Source organism: Pyxicephalus adspersus, chromosome 5 (genome assembly GCF_032062135.1).
Source record: "Pyxicephalus adspersus chromosome 5, UCB_Pads_2.0, whole genome shotgun sequence".
Classification (NCBI taxonomy): Eukaryota; Metazoa; Chordata; class Amphibia; order Anura; family Pyxicephalidae; genus Pyxicephalus; species Pyxicephalus adspersus.
Window position 1 is genome coordinate 19321273 of NC_092862.1, and position 24634 is coordinate 19345906.

The window sequence follows — 24634 nt, forward strand, 5'->3', positions numbered from 1 at the left end:
TTAACCCCTTAAAAGCTCTGGGCTAGGCCTAGCACCCGGTCATGTGGCCCTGCGCCTAATTCTTACGGCTACGGGCCTCTCTATCTAAAAGCAGTCATGATAAAAACAAACACATATTTTTTTTCAGTTTGTTGGTGTCTTGTAATGATATGGAAAGAGACTTAAAGATAAATTTGTAGCTGAGAAAGAGATAAAAGACAGAGTAGAGGATTAAAAAGAGAAATAACTATATATATATATATATATATATATATATATATGTTTATATTTATATTTATATATATTAAAAAAATAAACTTTTAGTCCTGTCATCTGAGACAGAAAAATGTGTGCACAATTTTACAACGACAACTCTATGCGGTCTAATCACCATGACTGATTAATTGCTATTCATTTGTTAAACTGAAGCAATGAGGCCTGGGGGTTTCTTGGGTTCATTCTTAACTAAATATTCTTCCAACGATTCACTAAAAATAATGAATATTTTGCCCCGTATGTTTTACTAGAGCCATGAAGTGGAATCACATTACTTAAAGCATTAAACTGCATATTCAGCTTTTTAAAAACTAGAGCCTGATGTTATAGTGATGTTACAAGTACATGGTGAGTTAATAGAGTGGGTGCTTGGAAATTTTGATAGACTCAAGAAAATGTTGTTTCTGATATAATGAGCTTCTAATTCAAACTTTAGAAGAAAATAATTAGAAAAAAGAAATTAAATATATGATACGGTATAGCAGAAAGCTATAGACACATAGGGCTTGACTTATTAAAGTTCTCCAAGACTGAACCTTGGTGATCCAGCAAACCTGAAATGGATTTCTTAAAAATCATTCGCTGTTAGTTGACAAACGTGTTCATTCCTGGACCAGATCTATTCTAGAATTGCTGGGTCCTCCAGCAATAGTCTATCTAATAGTCTAATAGTCTAATGATAGTCTATCTTCTCCAGTCTTGGAGAGCTTTATAAATCAGGCCCACAGTTTCTTCATTCTATTGCAGGTCTATTGCATTGACTACCCATTTCTCCAAGAGGCAGTAGTGAGGCACATTGGGCCTGATTTATTAAAGCTCTCCAAGGCTGGAGAGGATACACTTTCATAATTGAGCCAGCAAACCTGGAATTCATTTCTTAAAGTCATTTGCTATTTGTTATCAAATGTTCACTGATAAATATGTATTCTCCCCAATCTTGGTGAGCTTTATAAATATGGCCCATAATTTATTCATCCCTTTGCAGGCTCATTGCATTGACGTGAGTGTTGGAGAGTTTACAATGGATAATTTTCATGAAGAAAGTTCTGATTTAGAGATTGAAGAATTGGGTGCACAAAACAAAAAAGCTGCTAAATGATCTAGACCTGCATCTCCTAATTCACCACCACCCTAGTGTGGGCTAAAAGTCACTGATATTCCTTTCTACCACTATATTGATGTCCTTGATTTTGCTAAAAAAAAAGAGCAAAGCTCATAGGGGAACTTCCATAAATTATTATTTTGTGCCCCCCTTGGTACTGTCTGCTCTTTTTTAGTTGGGCACCAAATATAAAATTTAGTTCATATTTTTGCATGTACACAAAAACAGCACTAATTATACTTATTCACAGCTGAAACTGATAGCAGTAATTAAAATGAAGTACATCATTAATGAAATAACGAACCACAGGTCAGCAAACTGATTCACAGGCACAGACTGGGCCATAGCCAGAAAAGGTTAACAACCTCTGATGTTAAGTTTATACTAAAATAAATTCTAGACTTGAAAAACTCAGCGTGTCACTAATGGGAGTATAGACTTAAAACAGATATATAAAACAGAGCTAAGATTTAAAACAGATCTTCTTAATTGATAATTTAAAGATGAACTCAAGTCTTGTTTTTCAATAACATGCTCAGTATGTAGGAGAAAAAGCAATTTTTGCTGCAATACTTACCCTCTCTCTGACGCTGTCTACCATTAACTTATTGATCTGTAATCCACTGGTGCTCCTCTTCTGGGCTGAATAAAGAATATGAGCCTTGGCTGTCAGAGCACCACCATCGGGGACAAATCATCACACCATAAATTGTTCACATCAATGTTTAGTGCTGGTGTCTGCAGCATTCAAAACCTACCTACTAGCAGAAGAAAACAATGAGAAACTTGTGATGCATGGCAATTTGATCAGATATGCAAAGCGTAGCAAAGTGGCTCAGAGGTAAGTGCTCTGGCCTTTGCAGAGGTGTACTTTACAGATCAATACTCCCCATGACAATGCCTTCATCTATAATGCTATCTGGTCTGGCTGCCAGTTCATATATCTAGAGTGTGCTTTACATTATAATAAAAGCTACTGATAAAAGATTAAAATATTATATATATATATATATATAATATTTTAATCTTTTATCAGTAGCTTTTATTATTATATATATATATAAACACAGGTTCTCCCTGTGTTTGTGTGGGTTTCCTCCACTTTCTAAAACATGCACTTAGATTATTTGTCTTCCCCCCAAAATTGATCTTAGTCTGTATTTGTGACATGACTATGGACTTTGTACAGCGCTGCGTAACATAATGGTGCTATATAAATAAAGTGTTATAATAATAATACACTAAGAAAAAAATTATGTGTGGACAAGGAGTTAAAAAAACAAAGTTTATCTTAAAGAATCAAGCAAATAGTACAGATATCCAATGAAAGTAGCAGTATAAAATAGCCCGGAACAACATAAAAATTAATCAAAATAATGTACAAATGGTTTCTTTGCTGCCAAATATAATTATATGCTGTGTGCAAAACCAGCTTTATGCATAAACACTTTTATCCTATTTGAAGTGTAATCAATAAACAGAATCACAATAAAGCCCAGGTTAATGATTGGGTTTCGCCCCACTAAAGCACCCCAATACGTTTTAAGCAGGTGTCAGATTAGTGACAGGTCACTAATGTATTCACACAGAATAATACATAACTTAAAGGTAAGTTTATAAGTTTCTTTGTTTTAAAGAAATAATATGTATAAACCTATATTACACTGTGCTAAACTTGTGCTGCCTCTTCTTTAATCTCTTGTTTACATATCAATGCTAAAGGGAACTTTAAGCTTATATCATGTTGTTTTTGTAATAGGATTTTGAGAACTTGCAGAATTTGTAGCATATCCATGCAAGTACATTCAACTACACACACATTTACTGGCAAAAGTGTGGAAAATAAGCCATTAGGCTTCACATAACTGCAGGTTGTACTTTTGCACTATGGTTATGGGCATTTTATTTTAACTTTCTGTATTAAAAACTCATTGGGAGAGAGATGCTTCAAGTGTATAAATCTGTTCAGTAAGTTCAGCCCTACACAGTTCACCTCTGTGATATTCCGATTAGGGGGTTTAGTGGTAGTGCATTCAGTAGAATAGGTCAGGTGTGAGCAACCAGGGGCGACAACACTTTCTCTCATTTGGTACAGTGCAGTATAGTGAGCATTGTCACCCTAAAATGTGATACAAAGTATCACCAGGTCAAAATAAAGGAAAATAGGGTTGGGAAAAAACTACTATAGCCACCACATATTTGTCCACCCACAGAGATTGGAACATTATCCTCTTAATCACTATTGCTAGCATTTTAGAGTTAGGTAAGACATACTCACAAGGCAAAATCCCTATTCTTCTACATAACTGACCTCATAGGTCATAGGACTCTCTTTATAAAATCTGACATTCCCTGGTAGAAATCTATTACTGCCATTGAAACACATGGACCTGAAAGATTCCTACCAGGGAATGTTTGAGGGAATGTCTGATTCCCTGTTTTTTAAATAGAGCCCATAGAGCTTTTAAATCCAAAATCTAAGCTGTGAATTATACAATATTTTAGCTGTTAGGGAAAATACTTAGCTATGGCTATTTATTTTTTGTTCTGATAGTTTTATAAGGAACCCTATTCTCTTCATTTAGAGTAAATGAAAGAAAGTCAAGTGTTTGTCAATAAATGTCACCATTGCCTAATTTGCATGTAATGATTATGTTCAGAAGCCATTTTATACAGGCCTACATGTATTCTAGGAATGTCAGTGTTGCTAGTACAATAAATAAATAAATTAAAAAAAATTAAACAAAATAAATATATTGAAAAATAACTAAACTTTAAAAAAATTCAGGACACAAAAATACCCTAATAAAACAAATATACAAAACAATAAATATTAAAAAAAATTGAAAACAATTCAAGACACAAAAATACCCTAATAAAGAAAATATATAAAATATAATAAAAATATATTAATGTAACTCAATAAAAAAAAATAATTTTTACATGAATTTTACATTAATACATAAGTAGAATGATAATAACGTATTTTAATGTTTTAAATTAGATATCAAACCAAATGTATTGACAATGTTATAACTTTTGTTATCTAATATATTTTTATTACTACTATTATTCAAACACAAATATGTGCAATCAAATTTAGTGGTCAATCTCCATTAACATGTTTGCATTCATTATTTCTAGGTCTTAATCCATACCGGACAATAGAAAATTAATTTTTGCATTCATATAATTTCCTTGCAGGCATAATACTATATTATCTTTGTTTTTTTTTCCTTTCTTAATAATTGCAAATGCATTTTTTCCCTTTCCCTGTGAAGTTTTGCTGTTCTTGTTATTGTTGTTGTTGCTCTTGTGAAATGAGTTGTGTGTTCAAACTAAAAAAAAAAAAAAAAAAAAAAAAAAAAAGATGAAGCCAGCATTTAAATTCATCTCACAGTCCAGAATTTACTTAACGGCCAGCCTGTGCGCTGTGATAAACGGAATGATGATCCGGCAACATGTCTTTATCCATGGTTTGCTTTAATTAACACCGGCTTGTTTGTTGAAAAGATGATTAATATGCCAATGAAAATTGCATAATTGAATACCACAACACTGGCACAATCAGGCGGACACATGCAGGTTTTTTTTATATACCATTTTTTATATTTATTATTGTAACTATTGTTCTTGTTGTTCTACTGTTTCTGGAATTCCTTTTGACCAAATGTTAAGAGGAAACAGGAGCGTGCTTGGGATCCAAAGAAACAAACAAAACAGAAAAAAAAAAATAAAAAAAATATTAAATAATTATAATACAATGCGCTATACACAAGGCTTCAAATATGGGAGCTTTGGCTAATTAGACCTCAGGCTTGGTCCTGGTCAAATCCTGGGCAATTAAATAAAAATACCAGCTAGGCAGGCATCTTGAATTGACAGAAGTTGTCAAGTTAATTAACATGATCTGGTTGGTAGGAAATGTTTGGCTGGAACCAGTGAATGGCTACGCAGCCCACTTTTCTAATTATTTTAACAAGCCAGTCTTTTATCGAGAGCCTTATGGATTTACTATTTCAATGAAGATAAAAAGGTTGCGGTACTTTATTCCTTTAAATGTTTTTAACATTAAATGAATTCTGTTAGGCATTACTTTTATCACACGATTTTAAACATTGCCCAGCCAATGTTTTCTAGCGCCCATGGGAAAGATGGAAAAATGTATTGCCCTCCAATGGATTAAAGAATTGGCAAAATAGTCTGTTTCTTCACTTTTCCTCTTATTTTTGAATTGTGAATGTAGAATAGAACACTTTTTTTTTTCTTTTTTTTTTTTGAGTCCTGTGAGTCCTATCGGGACAATCTTCTTTCAATTCTTTTTGGGACACAACAGAAAAAGAGAGGTCAGGAGCAATGGCAATCATCTCTTAGACAATCATATTGTTTCCATTGTCCCATTCTATTCCAGTGACAACTCAAAAAGTTTTATTTTTCTCCAGTTTCATTCCATGTAACAGTAGTTACTAGAATAGAAAAGGTTGAATATTCCCAGAAGGGACAGAGATACAGTAGTAAAAAATCCATACAAGGCCACCAACTCCTTGCTTTAACCAAAACAAATGGCTTAACATACACATTAAAGCTTATCAAACTAAACGTATTGACAATATTTTACATTTTGTTGTCTAATATATTTGTATTATTACTATTATTCAAACACAAACACACATAGACAACCCTTAAATTTAAAGTAAAAATTTAAAATAAAAAGTGCAGCACCTCCCCCTTAATTCTTGATTGCTTAGGCAATCAAGAATGAATGGGATTGCAGAGCCTCCCGAAATACCTACATCAGGCATCCTGGGAGGCTCTTGGCTGCTACTTGGGTATGCGCAGAAGGAGCCCTTTCATCAATAGAAAAAAAACAGCTGATCTCATGTGCAGTGAGATTGGCAAGTTTTTTCCCAATATACGTCGCCTAATCTCACGCCTGCGCAATGCAAGATCAGGTGACAAAGGAAGAAGAACCTGGAAGAAGTGAGGAGAAAATGTCAGTGCCCGTTGCTCCCTCTGTGCCCGGCTGAAGACAGATATGAGTGATGGAAGGTAAGTGTGATTTTTTTGTTTTGGGTTTACTTTTTCTTTAAGGCGTTTATATAAAAATGATTTCATGAAAGGTCCATCCAACTTTTACCCAACATTTTTCAAATTCAATTTAATTAGAAAAATGTATGTAACACGTTGATTTTTCAAACATTCTAATGTGAAAAATGTTTACATTTTGTGTAAGTTGTAAATGGTAAATGCAAGTGGTAAATCTTCAATCAAAACAATAATATACAGACTCCTGAAATGTAAATTCTCACCATTCTTACAGCCTTTAACCCTCTCTCACATTTAGCTTTATGGCCAATTACATCATCACCAACCAGTATATGTGCTGGAATTCCAAGCACAATAGCTATGAAGCTGTTCCCGGTCCCTAGGGCACCTTTCTACACAGCCTGCAGATTGACAAGAGGAAATGAAGTTTGTTGGATGCAGAAAAGCCAAATAATAAGGAACAATTAGCTCCTTGACTAACCCATTTTAAAAAAGTGGCTTCAGTATAGAACTTTTCCTGCCTGCTGTACATCTGATATTTGTCCTACTGTAGAATGCTGGGAAGTCAAAAAATTTGAATACAGTTTTACGGGACAAATTATGATGCAAGGAACTAAAGCATGCTAAACATTTGTTTTCCTATAGTCAGTTTGGAAGGATAAGAGACGTCATTTTTTTTTCTTTTATTGGATTTAAGGAAACACTGTTCAGTTGTGTTTTCTGCCTACAGTTGCTTAGCATTTTTGTTAATATTTTGCAGCGTTTTTTATGATTTTTTCATTGAATGCAAACGAACATCAAGTAACCGAAAGCACCATAAACATATTCCAATGCAAACCACTATTATTATTATTAATATTATTATTATTATTATTATTAATAATAAACAGGATTTATATAGCACCAACATATTACGCAGTGCTTTACATTAAAAAGGGGTTGCAAATGACAGACTAATACAGACAGTGATACAGGAGGAGAGGGCCCTGCCCCGAAGAGCTTACAACCACTAGGAATATAACAATGATATGGTGGCAAAAGAAAATCTGTTTGCTTATAATGGTCACGTTCTGACTTGAATAAGGGCAATATGCTACGCATAAATAGTTAGAGGAACTACTGAAATAAACTTAATCGACTATTTAATGGAAAGGTACCTTAACCTTGTGGATATATATAAAATAAAACCTATATATAGATACTTAGGATGATCAGGAGAGTTTTTTAAAGTTGTTAGCTCAATATTTTCACAAAACAAGTCGAACTGAGAATCAAAATAAAAACAACTCATATATGGCTAGACTAATGCAGACCACACAAATGAGGATTTTCTTTTATGATAATATCTAATTGCTCATCACTAGCAATCGATTAGTTTGTGTATTTCAGTGTAAGATACATAGCACAACAGGTAGTGGTTACTTTCCCTAAAAATTACATTGTACATGATAAAGGTGCGTACACACTTCCAATTTTTATCGTTCCAATCGAGCGACGAACGATCGATTGGGCAAAAAATCGTTCGTAAAAAAGTAACCAACGACGCCGACGAACGAGGAAAGTCGCTGGAAACGAACGACCGGACCGACGGATCGGATTGGACGACGATCGTTGAACATCGTTCGTGTGTACGGTCGTTCGTTGATCGTCCATGTTCAGAGCATGCGTGATGAACGAACGTCCGTTCACTTTCCTGTCGTGCACATAGTTCCTCTATCGTTCAAACGATCGTATCTATTGTGTGTACAATATCTACGAACGATCGTGTCGTTAACTCTATGTGCAGGATCGGTGCTATACGATCGTTCATATATATCGTGCATGAACGTTCGTCGTTCGTTTTCCAACGATAATAATTGGAAGTGTGTATGTAGCTTAAGCCTCTATACACCAGTTCAAGCTTTGCAAATAATTAAAAACAATAGTAAGTATGCCTTTAGACTGCCGGTAATCTAAAATAAAATCTATGTCAACGGTGTGGCACACAATCAGTTCCACAACTTTGTCATTTAATGGGGAACAACGCCTTCCTTTTTCCAAACAAATGTTCACAAACACACCCTTAGCTTGTCATCACAATCCTTAATTTATCCTCCAGAGGCTCATTCCAAAATCTGCTGCTTTTGGATTCAGTTCTGTGACCTTTAGGCATTGGGCCAAGATGTGACAATTGTTAATCTGATTGTGCCAGATGACAAACATCTCTTTAAAGCAAACCGACTGCATTTTTTGTTTTACACAGCTTGTATAAATATATAAAAGTGTAATGTGTTCTAATTGCCAAAAATGGCTAATGTATTTGCCTTTGACCACTGCATTCATGTTAACAGTACATACATTGATGATGATGAGATTCAAGCTGCCTGTCCAACACATCACCATCTTCTAAAATAGTGGGGCGCATGCTGTTCTGTACAACCCTTGATATATAACTCTTCCCCTCCCTATGTGCTCATTGTAAAGTATCCAAGAAAAGATGCAGGAAAAACATAAATAACTTGGTGGTTTAGTATGTAAACTTTGACTACATTAGCCTAAACTTAAATCAGAAGTGCAGAAACAGCTAAATATATTAAATAAATGCATATATGGGCAGCATGGTTGGCTCAGTAATTAGCAAATAATTTATCTTACCTTTGCAGAACTGCGTCTCAGGTTCAAATCTCAGCCAGGCCACTATCTGCAAGGATTTTGCAGGCTCTCCCTAAATTTGTGTGGGTTTCCTCTGGGACTCCCACACCCCCAAAAAAACATGTGGTGAGGTTAATTGGCTTTCCCTCAAAAATTGTCCTTAGACTGCATTAATGACTATTGTAGCGGCATTAGATTGTGAGCCCCTTTGAGGGACAGGTAGTAATATGACAATGGACTTTGTAAAAGGCTGTGTAAAATATGTCGGCGCTATATAAATACTGTGTAATAATATTATTAAATGGGCAGGGAGATGACCCCAGAAGCAGTAAAGGTCAATGTAGATGTACTGAAGTGATTTTCCTGACTGTGCATCATGGATGCAGAATTCCAAACCCTTTGGCAAGCAAAAAAAAAAAAAAAAAAAAACTAAAAATATATTCAACTATGTACTTACCTGTAAGCCAGGGGTTGCACTTTAAAACTTTTGGCTTGAGCAATAGTTAATACTCATGGTTTACTGATTTTAAAAACAAACTCCACTTTCATTTAACCCAAAAGGATATAACTTTTAAAGTATCATATAAATAATACCTTTAATTATTTACTTTAATTAAAAAATACCTTTTATTTTATTCTGCAGCTACTAAAACATCTGTGATTAGTAAAATATTAACATTCCATGCTATGACAACACTTTAGGTGTTATTTTACTATTTCTGCACATACCCCACCCCCACCCCTAATCTCATTTTCTGCTCTTGTGATTGGCTTGATTTTTTACAGCAGATTTCCTTTTATCATATTAGTAATAATCATGTCATTATAGCAGACGGACCCCCCTACTACTACTTTCTTTAATGTGAATATGCAAGTGGAAGGAAGTATCTCAGAAACATGGAGGACCCTGCAATGGTGCTTGGTAAGGTTAAAAAGTATATTATTAACATATAAAGATTTTTTTCCAAAAATGTATTGTTTTACTTTACGGATATAAAATGGGTAACTGGGTCTTTTTAAAATTAAATGCTCAGTTTCCTTACTGACAGCCAGGGACTGAACACCCTCTCCCTCCTCATGATCCAGCCAGCTCCAAACTAATTGCATCCTGTTTTTCCTCTAATAATCTGATGTTTTCTTTAAAAGCTGTGAATTTAAAAATGCCTGGTGTTACTGATTGCTATCTTCCACTGAATGTTTCCAAGTACATACCAGAACAAAGCACAAGAGCAGCAGTACCTTGCCAGAAAGTGACTGTGACGGGTGAATTGTGTGTGCCGTGATGACAAATTTCCATTCACCAGCTACACATGTACAGTTGCACTCTCGTACATATGTCAGAATTACTTGCAGGCAATGGTACTTATTATAGCCAGCTTATTAAAGGACCATTAGTGCAAAAGAGAAAAAAAAATATTCTACTATTTATAACATATAATGCTAGCATTCCATATACAAATTAATTTTTATGTCATACATTTCTTCATATTTACATGCAAATCAAGCTGACCAGCAAAAAGATGGTAAAAGAGGTGGGATCAAGCTATGAGCAATGGAAACTCTATCAAGAAAACATTTTTTGAGAGACTATAAAAAGGCAAAGCTCCATTTCTATAGTCTGATTTATAAATCTAGGACCAGTAAGTTTAGTAAGGAGATAATTGCCAGTCAGTGTTTATGAGAAGGTAAGGGAGCTGGTACATGTAGAAAAGTTTTTGACAATGTGTGTAAAGTAACACTCTTTTCAAGTAATGCATGTGACTCCAGAGCGGAACCCTTGCTCTGTTATTGCACACACTACACTAGCTAGACAATAAAACACATCTTTAAGCGAACCTGAACTCAAAGTTTTTACTTTATAAAAAAAGGGTAGACAACTCTTTTAAATAAAGAATACATGTTCTTCTATTTTTTTTTAACTGCACCTCCCCTTTCTGTCTTAATCACTGTGGCAATCAAGACAGAATAAGTGCGCAAAGCCTCCCAAGTTACCTACGTCACACAGCTAGGAAGGCTTCTGGCTGCTCCTTCTGCGCATGCCCGATCTCAGCTTTTTCCTACAGTGTGAGAAAAGAGATGACAATTTCACACATGAGCAGTGAGATCAGCACACTTTTTTCCTCTTTACAGTGGGTATGTCACCTGATCTCACTCCTGCGCAGTACAAGATCAGGTGTTGTAGCCAGAAGAAGAAGGCTGAAAATTGTGGTGCTCAGCGCTTCCTCCTCGCAGGGACGAAGGAGAATTCCAAGACGGTGTGGGACCTGTTCAAGCAGAGGTCCAGCATGATCAAGGAATCTGTGGAATATACAGTGAGAAGGATTTTTTTTATATTCGGGTTTATAAAAAGAGAAGAGGAGATTGGACTGAAGCATCATATGTTTTGTTGCTTTAGATAACTGAACTATTTTTTGGCCGGCACTGTGGAAGGAGCTATCAACAAGGAGAAGAGGGCAGTATTCCACATCAATTTATTTTTTAGTTGTCATTAAGCACCCACAATACATCAAGTTGCCTATTAGGGGGAATGTGTTTTGTAATCTGCTAGGAAACACCACCACCGATATGAAAGTTCACAATCTATGTACACAACAGGGCCAGACCTTGCTTCCCACTTCATGTCTGCCATCGGTACAGCTGGAGCTCTATCACATCAGAGGACACACTCAGTATAGACTGACCAATCTCAGAGGGTTTCTCTCTTTATAAAAAAGCTTCGTGTTAGCAGCTTGAGGGGTTCAATCAGCACTGCTTTGATCTCGGCTGGAACTATAATTATTTAACATTGTTACAAGGATTTCTATAATCCATCCTACCATTAAATCCCTTTTACACCCTCATCTTCTGAAGCCTAATCTGCATCTGTACACTTGGTTTGTCTCTTGCGCGGGTTTCATCAGACTGTAGCATTCTCCAACATCCAAACTGATGATTCTCTCTTTTTTTTCTAATGAAATAATTTTCTTTTAAATTGAAAACTGAAAAGGAGGTCTTGTGCATTTGCTACCGTTTGATGGGATAGCTATATAGCCTAACTATAATCCTGCGACCTAATATGAATCCCATAAACTCATTTCTGAGTTCTTTGTTGCTATATATAGTATGGGGGCAGATCCTGTACATTCAATTTATCTTCTTGGATCTGCAAATACAAGTTGTAAATTCCATCTTTAATCAGAGTTCCTAAAGTGACTCACTTAAAATATTACACCAATGGTCCAAAAGCTTTGAAATTTACAAGCTGCTCTGGCCAAGCAGTTTGTTGAAACAGATACACAGGAAATATCAATGCCAAGAGATCAGAAAAGAAATGCATGCCGGTGATGTTCCATATACCTTTATTAAAAGAAAAAAAAACACATTTTGGAAGAATTCTCTAAACTTGCTACCGTTGCCATGTCTCTTTTCTGCTTCTTGGTCCACATCATCACAATGGTGACACCCTGTTTGTAAGCTGGCATTAGTGTTTCCACTTGCTGTCCATCATCTTACAGATCAAGCAATTCCACTTCAAATGTAATTGCAGCTTTCAGTAATAGCATGGGCTCAACAGAAAAATGTGTTTGCTACTTTTGATGAAATATGTGATTGAAAAAAATTGGTATTTATTTATTTTCCCAGATCAACATCAGATTGCAGAACTTGCAGCTCTGACCCTTCCCCTCACCGTTGGTCAATAAGGGTATGCACAAGCATTATACACCACCAAGGTTGTATAAATCACTCTACTGGTTCCAACATTATATCATGCAAACAATGCTGGACCTGTTACTTTAGTGTTGTGAAGATGAGCTAGAGCACCAACACAGTTACACTTCTTGATGCATTCCCAACATTGGTCATGAAACAAGCTTGTATGATTTTGCACAGGTCTTTTATGGATCTTTTGTGGCTAGACGCAGATGTTAAAGTAGCACCTATTTATTCAAGCAGTGTCTACAGAACATGGACAAGGCATGTTTGATTCTCATTTCTATGGCTAAGAAGGGCAAAATTACAGCTGTGTGGTAGAACACATTATAATATAAGAAGTGACTTTGGGTGTTAAGTGATGTACCTCATTACTGGTTCCATTGGCCCAAGTATACAATGTCCACATAACTGTACTGCTCTTCCATTTTGCAAAGTATCAAAACCACCTCAAATAGCGACACAGGCATATTTAGGAGTAGGGCCTTTTACCATTTAAGATGAATAGAATAGTCTGGCAAATTTGATTTTTAGCACAAAATTCTAAAGTTAATAATTTATCATTGAGTTGTTTATAAGTAGCTTAGAAAAGACCAACTCTCTATATTTTTAAGATATTTAAGTAGTTTAGTTTATTTAATGTAACTATCCTTATTAGTGTACTGATTTTATATTTTTTGCGAAAAAAATCAAAAAATACCGGTAAAAGGGTCTGTTTTTGATCACAAGGACAGGTCCAGAGTAGTTGAAAGAAGTTTCCCCAACCGACTGGAGCAATTCAAAACTCACTACACCTTAACAACTACCCAAAACATCTTACAGAGGAGCTGAACTTTAAAAGCTGTACCCAAAAAAGGTGGCCAAAAAAAAAGAACTAGTCACCAGTATTGCAGTGGCAGTGGCAAGGTCCTCATGTATCATTCTACACCTTCAAAAACTATAAGTCAGAGGTACCAGTGCCAAAGATCTCAGGCTTCAGACACATGCACATATGAATCATACATGAACTGCTACTTTTCAAGGAGGAATACAAGACCAAATATACCCTTTAAGAATACTGCCTAGAAACAATTACCATTTCTAAATGTTTCCTAGAATATTGCAAATTTATTTTGCCAAAATGGCAAAATTTGCTGAGATTGTGCAAATTTTGCAAACATTGAACATCAGACATAAAAATGTATGATTTTGTCCATCCCCACTCACCAGCTGTTTTAGGGGAAGGGATTTTATCTGCTGTCTTACATGGCACTCGGAAAACTACCATCTGTACAGCCAGCAGGCATTACCATGTTGTCCAAGTTTATATTTGTGTCTGTAAAATGCTCTTCATCTCTGCATGTTTCTATTATATTTACCTCCGACGCTTGCTGCATGTGTCTATGTTTTCTTTACATTACTCTGACCTTTATCAGTGTTTTATTTAGGAAATTCCAGATGCTAACATTGAATAAAAGACACAATGAATAGCATAACATTGTCCATTTCATTATTAGGAGAAAAGAGTTGGAACACATATTGCTGATTTGTTAGCAACCTCTGTTCTGTGTCCTGCACACTTTCACACAGAGATAAATCTCTAATAGAGGATCACGTTTGTTTATTCCGTGGAAGAATCTGCAATTCCATGATGAAATATGCTTCCTTTAACAAATTATATATCATCTGCTGGCTGGTCGCTGCAAATGGAAAGGTCAGCTGGGGAGAGGTCATGAAGAAAAATGGATGCTTGGAGGAGGTTAAAAGGAATACAGTACACCTGTGTGGGTCCAGACAACAGAGGATGGGTGGGAAGTGGAGGACAGGATAAGGTACACATTCAAAATAAACAACAGGAAAGGAAAAGACATGTGTCTGGTGAGCCAAATGGCACTGACGAGATTAAAATAACAAGATTGAAAAACAAAACAGTTTATCCCGATGTGTGACCACAGATAAGGCAATAATAACAGTCCAATAAATGTCACTGGAGATAAGTATTCTCATGTAAGACCCGTCCTTGGAATCAGTCCATCCTACAACTGATGAGACGATTCTGTGTTCAGTTTATGCTTTTGACAGCTGTACAAAAAGGGTCATTTTTGATAAACAGGGGCCGTGCAAAATGGGGGCATCGTTCACTGAGTTCTTGTTTGTACAAAAGATATGGAAAAAATGCTTCAAATCAAGATAATGGATTTTAATTGTTTATATAAACTAGTGTTCTGTTTTTTAATAAGCAATTAAAATGAACTAAACCTTGTTCTCAAACGCATTGAAAGTAACATCAGGCTATGCGATAAATATTCTGCAGATATTACTGGTACAATAGGCTTAAAGTCCATCTCTTGGAAAAACCTACCCACCAAATTCCCAAAAACCTCTAGTCCAGCCCTTCTTGATCTTTTTACTGTGAGGGGAACCAATGAAATAAATTTTAGGTCTTCAGGGAACCCCGGCTATATTTAAAAAAACTATGGCTCCATGTGGTGGTCATTGGAAAGAGTGCTTTTTACATTGCTGGTCAATTGGAACAATGTCACCCTAAAAGATGGAAAGCCAAAGAGATAATTGGTGTCACTTTTACTAACCAGAAAGGCACAAATTGATCTTTGTTTAAAGAACCCCTAACAACCATTGGAGGAACCCTAGGGTTTCACAAAACCCTGGTTAGGAAACACTCTAACCTATCCTGCATGATAAAGGTTTTACTTAGCTTGAGAAAGAAAATATGCTCACCTAAATCTGATGTCCAGGTCCCTAGACAGCACCACTTTTGGGTGTAGAAAACAACTGATCCAGGGTTGAAGATGGACCTGTGCCATGGTCCTTACTTCTCCCCTCTTCCTGAAGTCATCACAGCTTAATCTTTCTCTTCGTCAAAAATGGCCCTGATACCAGATAGCTAATGGGAAGTATGTATATCACACAGGTAATGACATGGACACCAAAGGAAGGACCAAACAGAAGAGAGATTGCTAGAAATGAAGCATCACATGGCTATGGCCTTAAGTGAGTTAAAACTAGTTTTATCATTTTTTTTGGCCAATTATCATTATATCAGTTCCTAGCTTTATTTTTCTGCAAAAGCACGTACAATTCCACCTTTTTTCACTATCATACTATATTATTAAATATTCATTTTTTCTCTGGTATAACCCTTTAATACATGTTTCTTGAAATCCCCAAGTAAATTTCTATCAAACAGACACATAATAAAAACCACAAAGCATTCTACATTCCAAAATCACGTGTGACCGCTTCCTAAAAGAAGTCCATTTAATCCTATAGAAAGAAAGCAGCAATTAGGCACAAAATGGCCTCCAGTCCTCAGTCATTCAAACGCTATGTGTAATTTAACACCTAATTAAAAAAAATGTATTTTTTCCCCTCTTCACGAGTAATTATTAGCTATGGTTGTGCTTAAGCTTTGCTAATGAGTTTATAAATAATTTTAAACAACAGGCACACAGTTCTCCTCATTAAATGACAGCAATATTTTACATTCAATGCTTATAGAGTAATTGATGTTTAACATAAAACCACCTATAATTTGTTAAATACATGTCATTAGGTTCAGCGTTTTTCCCTGTGTTTTTAAACAATATAACGACGAACAAAACTGATGTAATTTGCACTTTTATTTTTTATTTCCCTCAATCAATCTGTGGCGCACAGCCTTCTCTACATTCATTTAGTTTTACGGTGGAAGTAATTATTCTTAATTTTTCTGCTTAAAGTAATTGAAGTCACTGGTTCTGAATTATTCTGAAAGACTCAGAATTCAGTTACAATTAGCACTGCAATCTGCAGAACCATATGGTCTAAGAACACTGGTCAGTTCAGCTCACTGGACATCTGCTTCGTAGGCCAGCTTGGGTCATCTGCCAATGCATTTCAGGCATTTAAACATATTTCTTCAACATATTGAATATTTTTCTTTTCACGTTGCCATATGATGTTAGCGTGCGTTATATATACATTATTACCCTTTGACTTCTATTTTTAATTGCAATTAATGGAATTTAGTTGGCTTCACTTAGTCTTGGCTTTTGCTCAAGCTGAATATTAATTAGGCAAAATGTTAAAAAAAGTATTTGGCTGTTTTATGTGGTTAAAGATATAATAGTGTATAAGGAAAAAGGCATAAAAATGGGACAATCAGCTCATGTCCCTAAGGAACAGGGGTTGTTATTTGTCTTTTTTTTTGCAATAACCCTCAAAAAAGAGCTCAGAATATTTAAATGGATAAAAACAAAGAAAGTTAGGGAAACTAACACATGCTTTGCTTTGCAGTCTTTAAAGCCAAGTGAACAGAGCCAACTGAGTAGAACTCCAGCCATACTGCACATGGCAGAAAGAGATCCACTCAAGGGCTTGTAAAAGGGTCTTAGAATTTTGGATTACATGATTTAATTTAAAACAGGCTTATTTATGAAGGTGTTATATTTAACCATCATATTTGAAAAGCAGGAGACAAGTTGATATCATTAGGGCCACTTATGCTAAGATATTATTATTAAAATGTTTATGTGTATGACTGCCATGCCAACACTTAAGGCCTCATTATGGCCACTAACCCAAAAAACATATGGAATATAGGCATTTTCCCAGATATCTTGATATGCACATTTGTTCTGGACAAGTAACACATTGAGGCCAAGCTACAAGCATTTTTATAAAGCCCCATATTTTTCTAAACTCATGCCCAGACAATAGGCATTAAAGCATTTACATATCCCTAATACAAAATGAAAGTGGTTCAGTCATCAATGCCCTCTGTAGATGTTTTAACTGTGAAATAATTCATCCATAAATAACACAACGAAGATTCTGAGGTCCATATCAGACTTGTGGTTGATCACAGTGTTCTACTGCAGAAACACCTGCACTCCCATCCATGCTTCAACTAAATGGGAATGGTTAGGAACCTTTTTTTGCACACGGTTGCCAAACTCAAAGGGGCGGCTGGGAGCAGCTAACAACGCAGTTTTCAACTGCAAGTCTGAAAGAAGCTTGGTTTCATTTGTTTCTCAAGATCTTAAAATCACCCATGCTGTGTTCTGGTTAGAGGGTCAACAGGCTACCAAGATCTGTTCTAATAGAAAATATCAGATATTTTAATGTGTTTTTCTTTGAAATTTGAAGATGAATTTCTCCACAATGCCCATAAACAAGGAAGTAAATAAAATTGTTTATTAAAAATATTTGCACTACTTGTTCAGAATATGTAAATACTAAAGTGTGCATAGTCTGGGCATAGTTGGTTGACTTTAGGCTAATCTTTTTTGCAAACTTTTTTTTTTAATTTGGCTGCACAAAATTTCAGCACAGTCATACAAAGTATAATGCTTTTTGGTTTAAATCTAGACTTCTTATTCAGGCATGGGGTTTCTCTTTAAATTGTATGTGCTATTTACAGTAAAGAAAAAGGGGATTTGTTAATAGAAGAATAATGTCATAATATAGTCAACTGAAATTGTTTATTATTTCCTACTGCAGCAAATAGCAGTGATGATTGTGACTGTACATCAGTGTACATCAACAGAGAAAAAGTCATTGACACAGTGAAGGTCACTGCAAGTGGAAATCGTTACTTGAGATGTCCAGGCGTCCTGGGGATAACCATTCAATATATAACTGAAATCCATTTAACTTCTTCACCCTCTGAGCCCTTTGGCTGCTGGAATTTACTTGTCAGGGCTCTCACGGTATCACAGATGAGAGGAAAAGAAATACTGGAACATAGAGACAAGGATTACACCTAAAAAGCAGTTTACTTTATATGAAATAAAGACCATTATCATTCCAGAATCAATAAAAATCTTGCTACACTTGGAAAGATCAGTCACATGACATGACTTGGGGCAAATTTCAAGAAGTCAGAGGGGTTCCCTTTTTTAATAAATAAAAAAATAAGGTTCCATTATCTTAGGTTCCCTAAGACAGGAACACATTAACAAATTAGCTAATAATGGAGTTTGGATTGTGAGGATATGATGGAAACTCATATACTACTCTCCTTTTGCACTAGAATTGCCTTTCTATTAAGAGAACCTATTACCAACTTTAAAAATTTAGGGTGAAAACAAAGAAGAAACGAGTATTTCAAATGCTTCTGCTTCTTTTTATGGGAAGTGGTTTCTCTTAAGCTGAAACTAAAGTAAAAAAAAAAAAAGTTCTTTATTCCAGAAGGGACAGGCTATAAAGTAAACTTACCTGTCTGTTCACATTTGTTTTAACAAAATTCATTTGGGTTTCAAATGGGTCTTCTTCCGGGTTGGGGGTCATATTGATTTGGCAGGCCAGAATGGCATACCTTCCATGCATTGATTCCCGGCAGTCAGGTATGCCAGGATTGTACACTAAGCTCTCTTTAAAGATATTTTAGTTACCCATTGATCACTTACTGACATAACACAGACAACCATACTACAAGCTATCAAATGGTACAATAGAACCTCAGTTATCTGGCACCCACGGGGAATGGCCGATTCCGGAAGTGTAATTTCCAGATAACTGAAGTTTCCTTTTCTCAGCCATTCAGCACTAGACTTGAATTGGGAGACCATCATCAGTGTTTCCCTTTCCTCAGCCAATCATGGAGCAGAGCAATCAGCAGAGCTCTGCTATGCTGACAGCTCCACTTTTTTGATTGCTCCCACAGCCCTAGTGGAGCTGTGTCATGTCTTCTCAGCTCCGGTGCTGGTTATTCGAGTTCGAGATAACAGGGGTTCTACTGTATTAAAACTTTTGTGCCTAAGTGTCTGAGCTCAGTTGTAACTACCCACTGTGCTTCATAATGAGAAATATGTGCCATCTTATCTTAAAAGATGTCTAGAGAATACATCTGAAATTATACATTTTCCACAGGAGTGTAATTTCCCCAAGGAAAACTTGTGGCTTTGCCTTGTGACCAACATTGACTCCAAGAAGGCAATGGTAGACCAACATTTTATTGCTGAGCCTATCCACGGTAGAAATTACTGTGTCTCAAAAAGGCATTCAAGCAAGTAAAGGCAAACTGTCAGGAGAATGTAAGACACAGGATTAGATTTGCAAGGTCTGGCTACTGTTTTTGAGAGAAAAAAAGTTTTTGATCGCTTTAAAGCAACCGATGTCTTACACCGGTGTCTTACTAGCATACCTCTCTCCCCTTTATACTCACTTTCCCTGCTGATTATTATTTACTACTGGAATCAAATTCTTTATAAGCTCCATGTCTGATAATGTTAGAACTGATACATGGGGTTGATTACATAAGAAATATATGCAGTGAATTATACCCCTGCAAGGATGTCTGTCTGCCCCAGTCACATGTTCTAATATTATTATTAAAGTATTGGTTAGAAAGAACTGCTGCCAAAGAACAATTAATCTGGTTTTATGATGTTGTATTCCCAAAACAAACCATAGTGACAGTAATTTTTAATCAAACCTGCAATAGGTCTATGTATAATGTTACCTTTCCAGCAAGATATAAGTCCCTTCCTGGCAAAATGCTTAAATTCCCTTATAACCTTGTTCAGCTTCCAGGATCAAAGAAAATACCTGGTTCTTCTAGATATGGAGGGACACGTCACTCACCTTCCAAGAGATAGACTAAGGCTGAATGAGGCCCTAGGCAAGGAATAAGCATCAACATTCCCTACCCCTTTGATATTTATAAGGACAGGTCATCAGGTTCAGTGCAGATGTAAAAAGGTTGAAGGTTCCATACAAACATGCCAGGTTCTTTGCTCCTACCTAGGTTGCCTTGTGGATAATCTAACTCTGTTATTGTTCCAATCATTGCTATCATTCCTATCACACCCTCTCATAATTAGTAATTGGCTAAATGCTATACATAGTCCTATTGTGACTCAAAACTTACATAGACATTTCTTTCCTTGCTAAATAGATTAGAAGAGAAATAAAGAAAAGATGAATATGTACTGATGACATGGGGCCATGAAACAAAATCTGTTGCTTTGCCTTGCATTGGCAGGTGCAGGTGTACTTTAAGGGGGATATCCGTAAGAAAAGCTACCAAAACAGAAAAACAACAACCAAAACCCTCCTAAAATGTGATCTGTGATGTCATTACGCTTCGCAGACAATGCCAAAGCCCCCGGGCCTATAGACAAACACATATGTTCCTCTGCACAGCTGACAGAGTGACAGAATCATGACAGCCTAGACTTCGGCCCAGATCTCCTCAATTCAGAAGGCCGCAAACCAGGACTGAAACAGAATTTAAATATTTTGATCTTTCTTTCTAACTGGGTTCCCGTCTACAATGATATTTAGCCTAACCTGTTCAGTGAAGTTCCGACTTCCGAGATCACCACTGAAAGGGAAAGAAAATATAGCCTTTCTTTAATGCCGGAGAATTAATTTTCCTCCTTCGCCTTTGGTCTTATTCTTTTAACCTGCTGTGTGCCAGATCTTTCAAAAAGCGGTCATGGTTACAGAGGGACCACAAAGCTCAAAGACATCCCAGCTCCACTGTTTCTGCTCTTTGCGACAGAGATTGGAAGCTTTATTCTAATAATCTGATCTCCACTTCACAACAGAAGATTTATTTAGACTGCCTCTTGTTTTATAAAGGGCTTGGAAGTCTGTAGTAATTTTTGACACTTTGTTATAATGTTTTTCTCTGACCACCCTCCCCAGCTTCATTTTCATACGGACACAAAGCGCAGTGATGAAATGATGGTTCATTATAGTGCTACAGCGCTCTTATCTTCATCCGGCAAGAGTCATTTCCTTCTAAAGATTGAAATGCAAATGTGAAAATTAATGATAAGTGCATTATCTGATAGTGAAGATAATACTGATTCACTGTCAGGGTAACACGCAGTCTTTCTATGATTTCTGCTTCTCATTCACAATATTCCTCTTACTGTCAAACTATCTCTACAGCTAACTATGTTTCAGGGTGCCTTTTTTTAATTTGCATCAAATGGCATTTCTGTAGATTGTCTATCTACCACATTTTTGCAATCAGAGAGGGAGGGAAAAAAAAATAGAACGCAAGACTGGTAATCTCGGTGTCCTTCGGAGGTTTATCTAAATGGAACTGTACTATTAGGAACCACTGCTTTTCATTAGATTAGGCTGCGACTGAGAAAAAATAGTATGTTGGTTAAAGGCTTTTAAAGGCCAGCTCCACCCAAAAAGAAGGATATTTCAGTTTTAGTTTTTGTATGGTTGTTAGTGAGTTTAAGGAGATGCAGGTTAAGCTGACATTATTAACCACTTTTCATGTATAGGAAATTACACATACATATGCAAGCAACCAGAAACAAAGCAATTTACAAACAACGGCTTTGATCCACCACCAAAAATTAGTTGATTGTGAAGTCGAAACTGGGCATTAAATTAACAGGTTCAATAATTTATTAAAAAATCGAACTGAAAACATAAAAAAAGAATGCTTTTTTCAATAAATTACATTGTACTTTATCTCGGGGTTCAGTCAGGGAAATTTTGATCCCATCTCCTTGCGGTTGTACACATCAAGGTATAACTTTGATGGCTTTATGATTATGACAAAATACCAAATTGGAAGTTTGATCGATCTTTCAAATTGCCAAGTGTATAGCCACTTTAGGGGATTAGGATGCAGACCTCAAGGTCTGCCCAACTGCTGTGCCAAGCCATGGGTGTCAAGGTTTCACACTGGTCTACAGGTATTCATAGACATCAAGGGCTGTCTCTCAGCCCTGCCAATGGTATTCAAATGGCAGTTTGGAACTGTCCTAGGTGAAGCCATCCTTGGAGATACTATCAGGCAGCTAGTTAACCTTGTCTAATAGACATGTTGCTGGGAAAATAGCATACAGTCAAGCTATGCACAAATGTAATCTTAAGGCAATACTAACAATCTTAGTGGGATAGACATGGAGTTAGATAAGATCTAAAATAATGTAAAATAATGTTTTACCAAGTGAGCCCTACCTACCCAACCTAAAACTTTTTTATCAAATCAATCTCACTTTGTTGAGACCTTCATTACCTTTGTGTTGAAAATTCTTTTCACAAGGTTTGTGTTTCATCACTATTGGTTCTGATGACCTTTGTCATTTGTTGGAAGATTATACAGTAGTCATTGTCACCATAGCACATGGATTAGCTTTAATTAGGGACACCTGTTCAACAAACAATTCTGAGCACCTTGGTGAGATTCTTACCCAAAATCTGTCATTTGAATTGAGACCCCAAAATTTCATGATGATGATATTGATTATAGAACATTAGCAAACATATGATGTCAGACCTTGGTGTGTCTTTAGATTTTGGGTGCTCACATGGTGTCACCATTTGCTGTGCACCCAGCATTGGGGCATTGTGCAGTGTAGGATATTACTTTTATAAAAAGCAGTGAAAGACTAGCAGAAGAAGAAGAATCATATTCTAATACTTGATATTCTAATCCGTTAATCTATACAGTCCCCATAATAACATTTCTACAGTCTGGTGAGTTTAGATTTAACCATAAATATGCCTGAACCTGGTAAAGATCCAGACACATCCAGCTGGGAAGTACTTTCTGATCTGCTAATGTGTGGACACCTGTATGTAAAGTAAGCATATGAAAGGACTTCTGATGAGAAGCCAGGGATCAGGAAATTTTTATACTGACACAGAATTTTCTGTCCTCGGTAGAGAATCAAGAGAGCAATATGGCCAGGACAGCTGTCACCGCCCACCAGTCCGGAAAACCTAAACGCATTAGTATTCAAAGAAACATTCTGATAGTCAAGTCATTTAGAAAACTCCTATAATAATTACAAAAAAATGCAGCACAAGAGGATCTACTCAAAGATGAGTTATGAGAACTAATACAAGTAGAAATATATATCATAATATGTCGTAATATGAAAGTATAAAGTGTATTATTTATAGTCCTATGCTGAAATTAAAGCTGAGTTGTTTACAGTATGCTAAAAAGTTGATTAAAAAAATTTCCAATGACCAATTAAAAAAGCAGCAACAAACTTTTTAAGTGTAAATTCTTGTGTTTGCTTGCAGTACCATCAACAAGGTTCAAACTGCTAATTGCGGTGATTTGCAGCATTATGCTTTAATGAGTGTTTTTGAAATGCAAGATTATGTGGAAATCCAATGTACAAGTCACTGCTGCACTGTGCACCCCGATTCATATACCATTTTTGTGTCAGTAAAAAAAGGACATTTTTTATCCACGGTGGCATTGTGTGGGACCATAAATACTGCAAATGAATGTAAGAATTTGCCTTTTGAGATACTTCTGACCATTGGCATCATGCATCAAAGGAACTTCAGCATGCATATAAAGTATGCCAACATTCTTGACAGTTAAAATCAATTGTAGCTAAAATGTTTTTTTTTCCGGTACTTTTGTATAGAGTAGGTAGGCATTACAGCTTCTTTTAGATGGTATATGCTGTTTGTGTCCTCACACTTAACGTTCTGACACCTGTAAAATCACAGAAAAATTGTGATTTTATCCAACCCCACCCTATACAAAACAAAAAAAAAAAGAAAATTAACTTATTGGAGTCATTTACCTGTAACCAATGAAGATGGATAATTTTGAGCACATTTTAGGAGAATATATTCCTTTTCACATACCTGGCCCATCCCAGCCATCAGCAACTGTCCTGCTTTGTGTGGTTTTCTCTGTCTGTGCTTCGCCATCTGATTCTGCAGTTCCATGACTCCCCTCTTCATCACCTGTAAGAAGGCAATAGTGTATTTGCATTAAAAAAAAGTCTGCAATAGAGCTAAACCCAGAAAAAATATGAATTAAATTTAAAAACATTTATTATTAAATCTAATCATAAGGCAAATACTCAAATGAGAGTATACTCTGATGAGCTGCTATACCTGTCAAAACATTTCTATGTCTGACTCCAGTTAAAGTTACTAAATCGTGTCCACTTTTGACCATCAGCTTTCTGACGT

The 24634-nt window shown here is 36.1% G+C and overlaps 1 protein-coding gene across 3 annotated transcripts in view; it reads right to left on the reverse strand.

Annotated features, from left to right (window-relative positions):
• The window catches only part of ZFPM2 (zinc finger protein, FOG family member 2), a 257195-nt gene that overhangs the window by 176400 nt on the left and 56161 nt on the right, over positions 1 to 24634 (reverse strand). For all 3 annotated transcript variants that reach the window (XM_072410744.1, XM_072410745.1, XM_072410743.1), the window contains one exon: positions 24302 to 24403. In XM_072410744.1, the coding sequence (XP_072266845.1) occupies positions 24302 to 24403 (102 nt within the window). The remainder of the gene's footprint in view (positions 1 to 24301; positions 24404 to 24634) is intronic.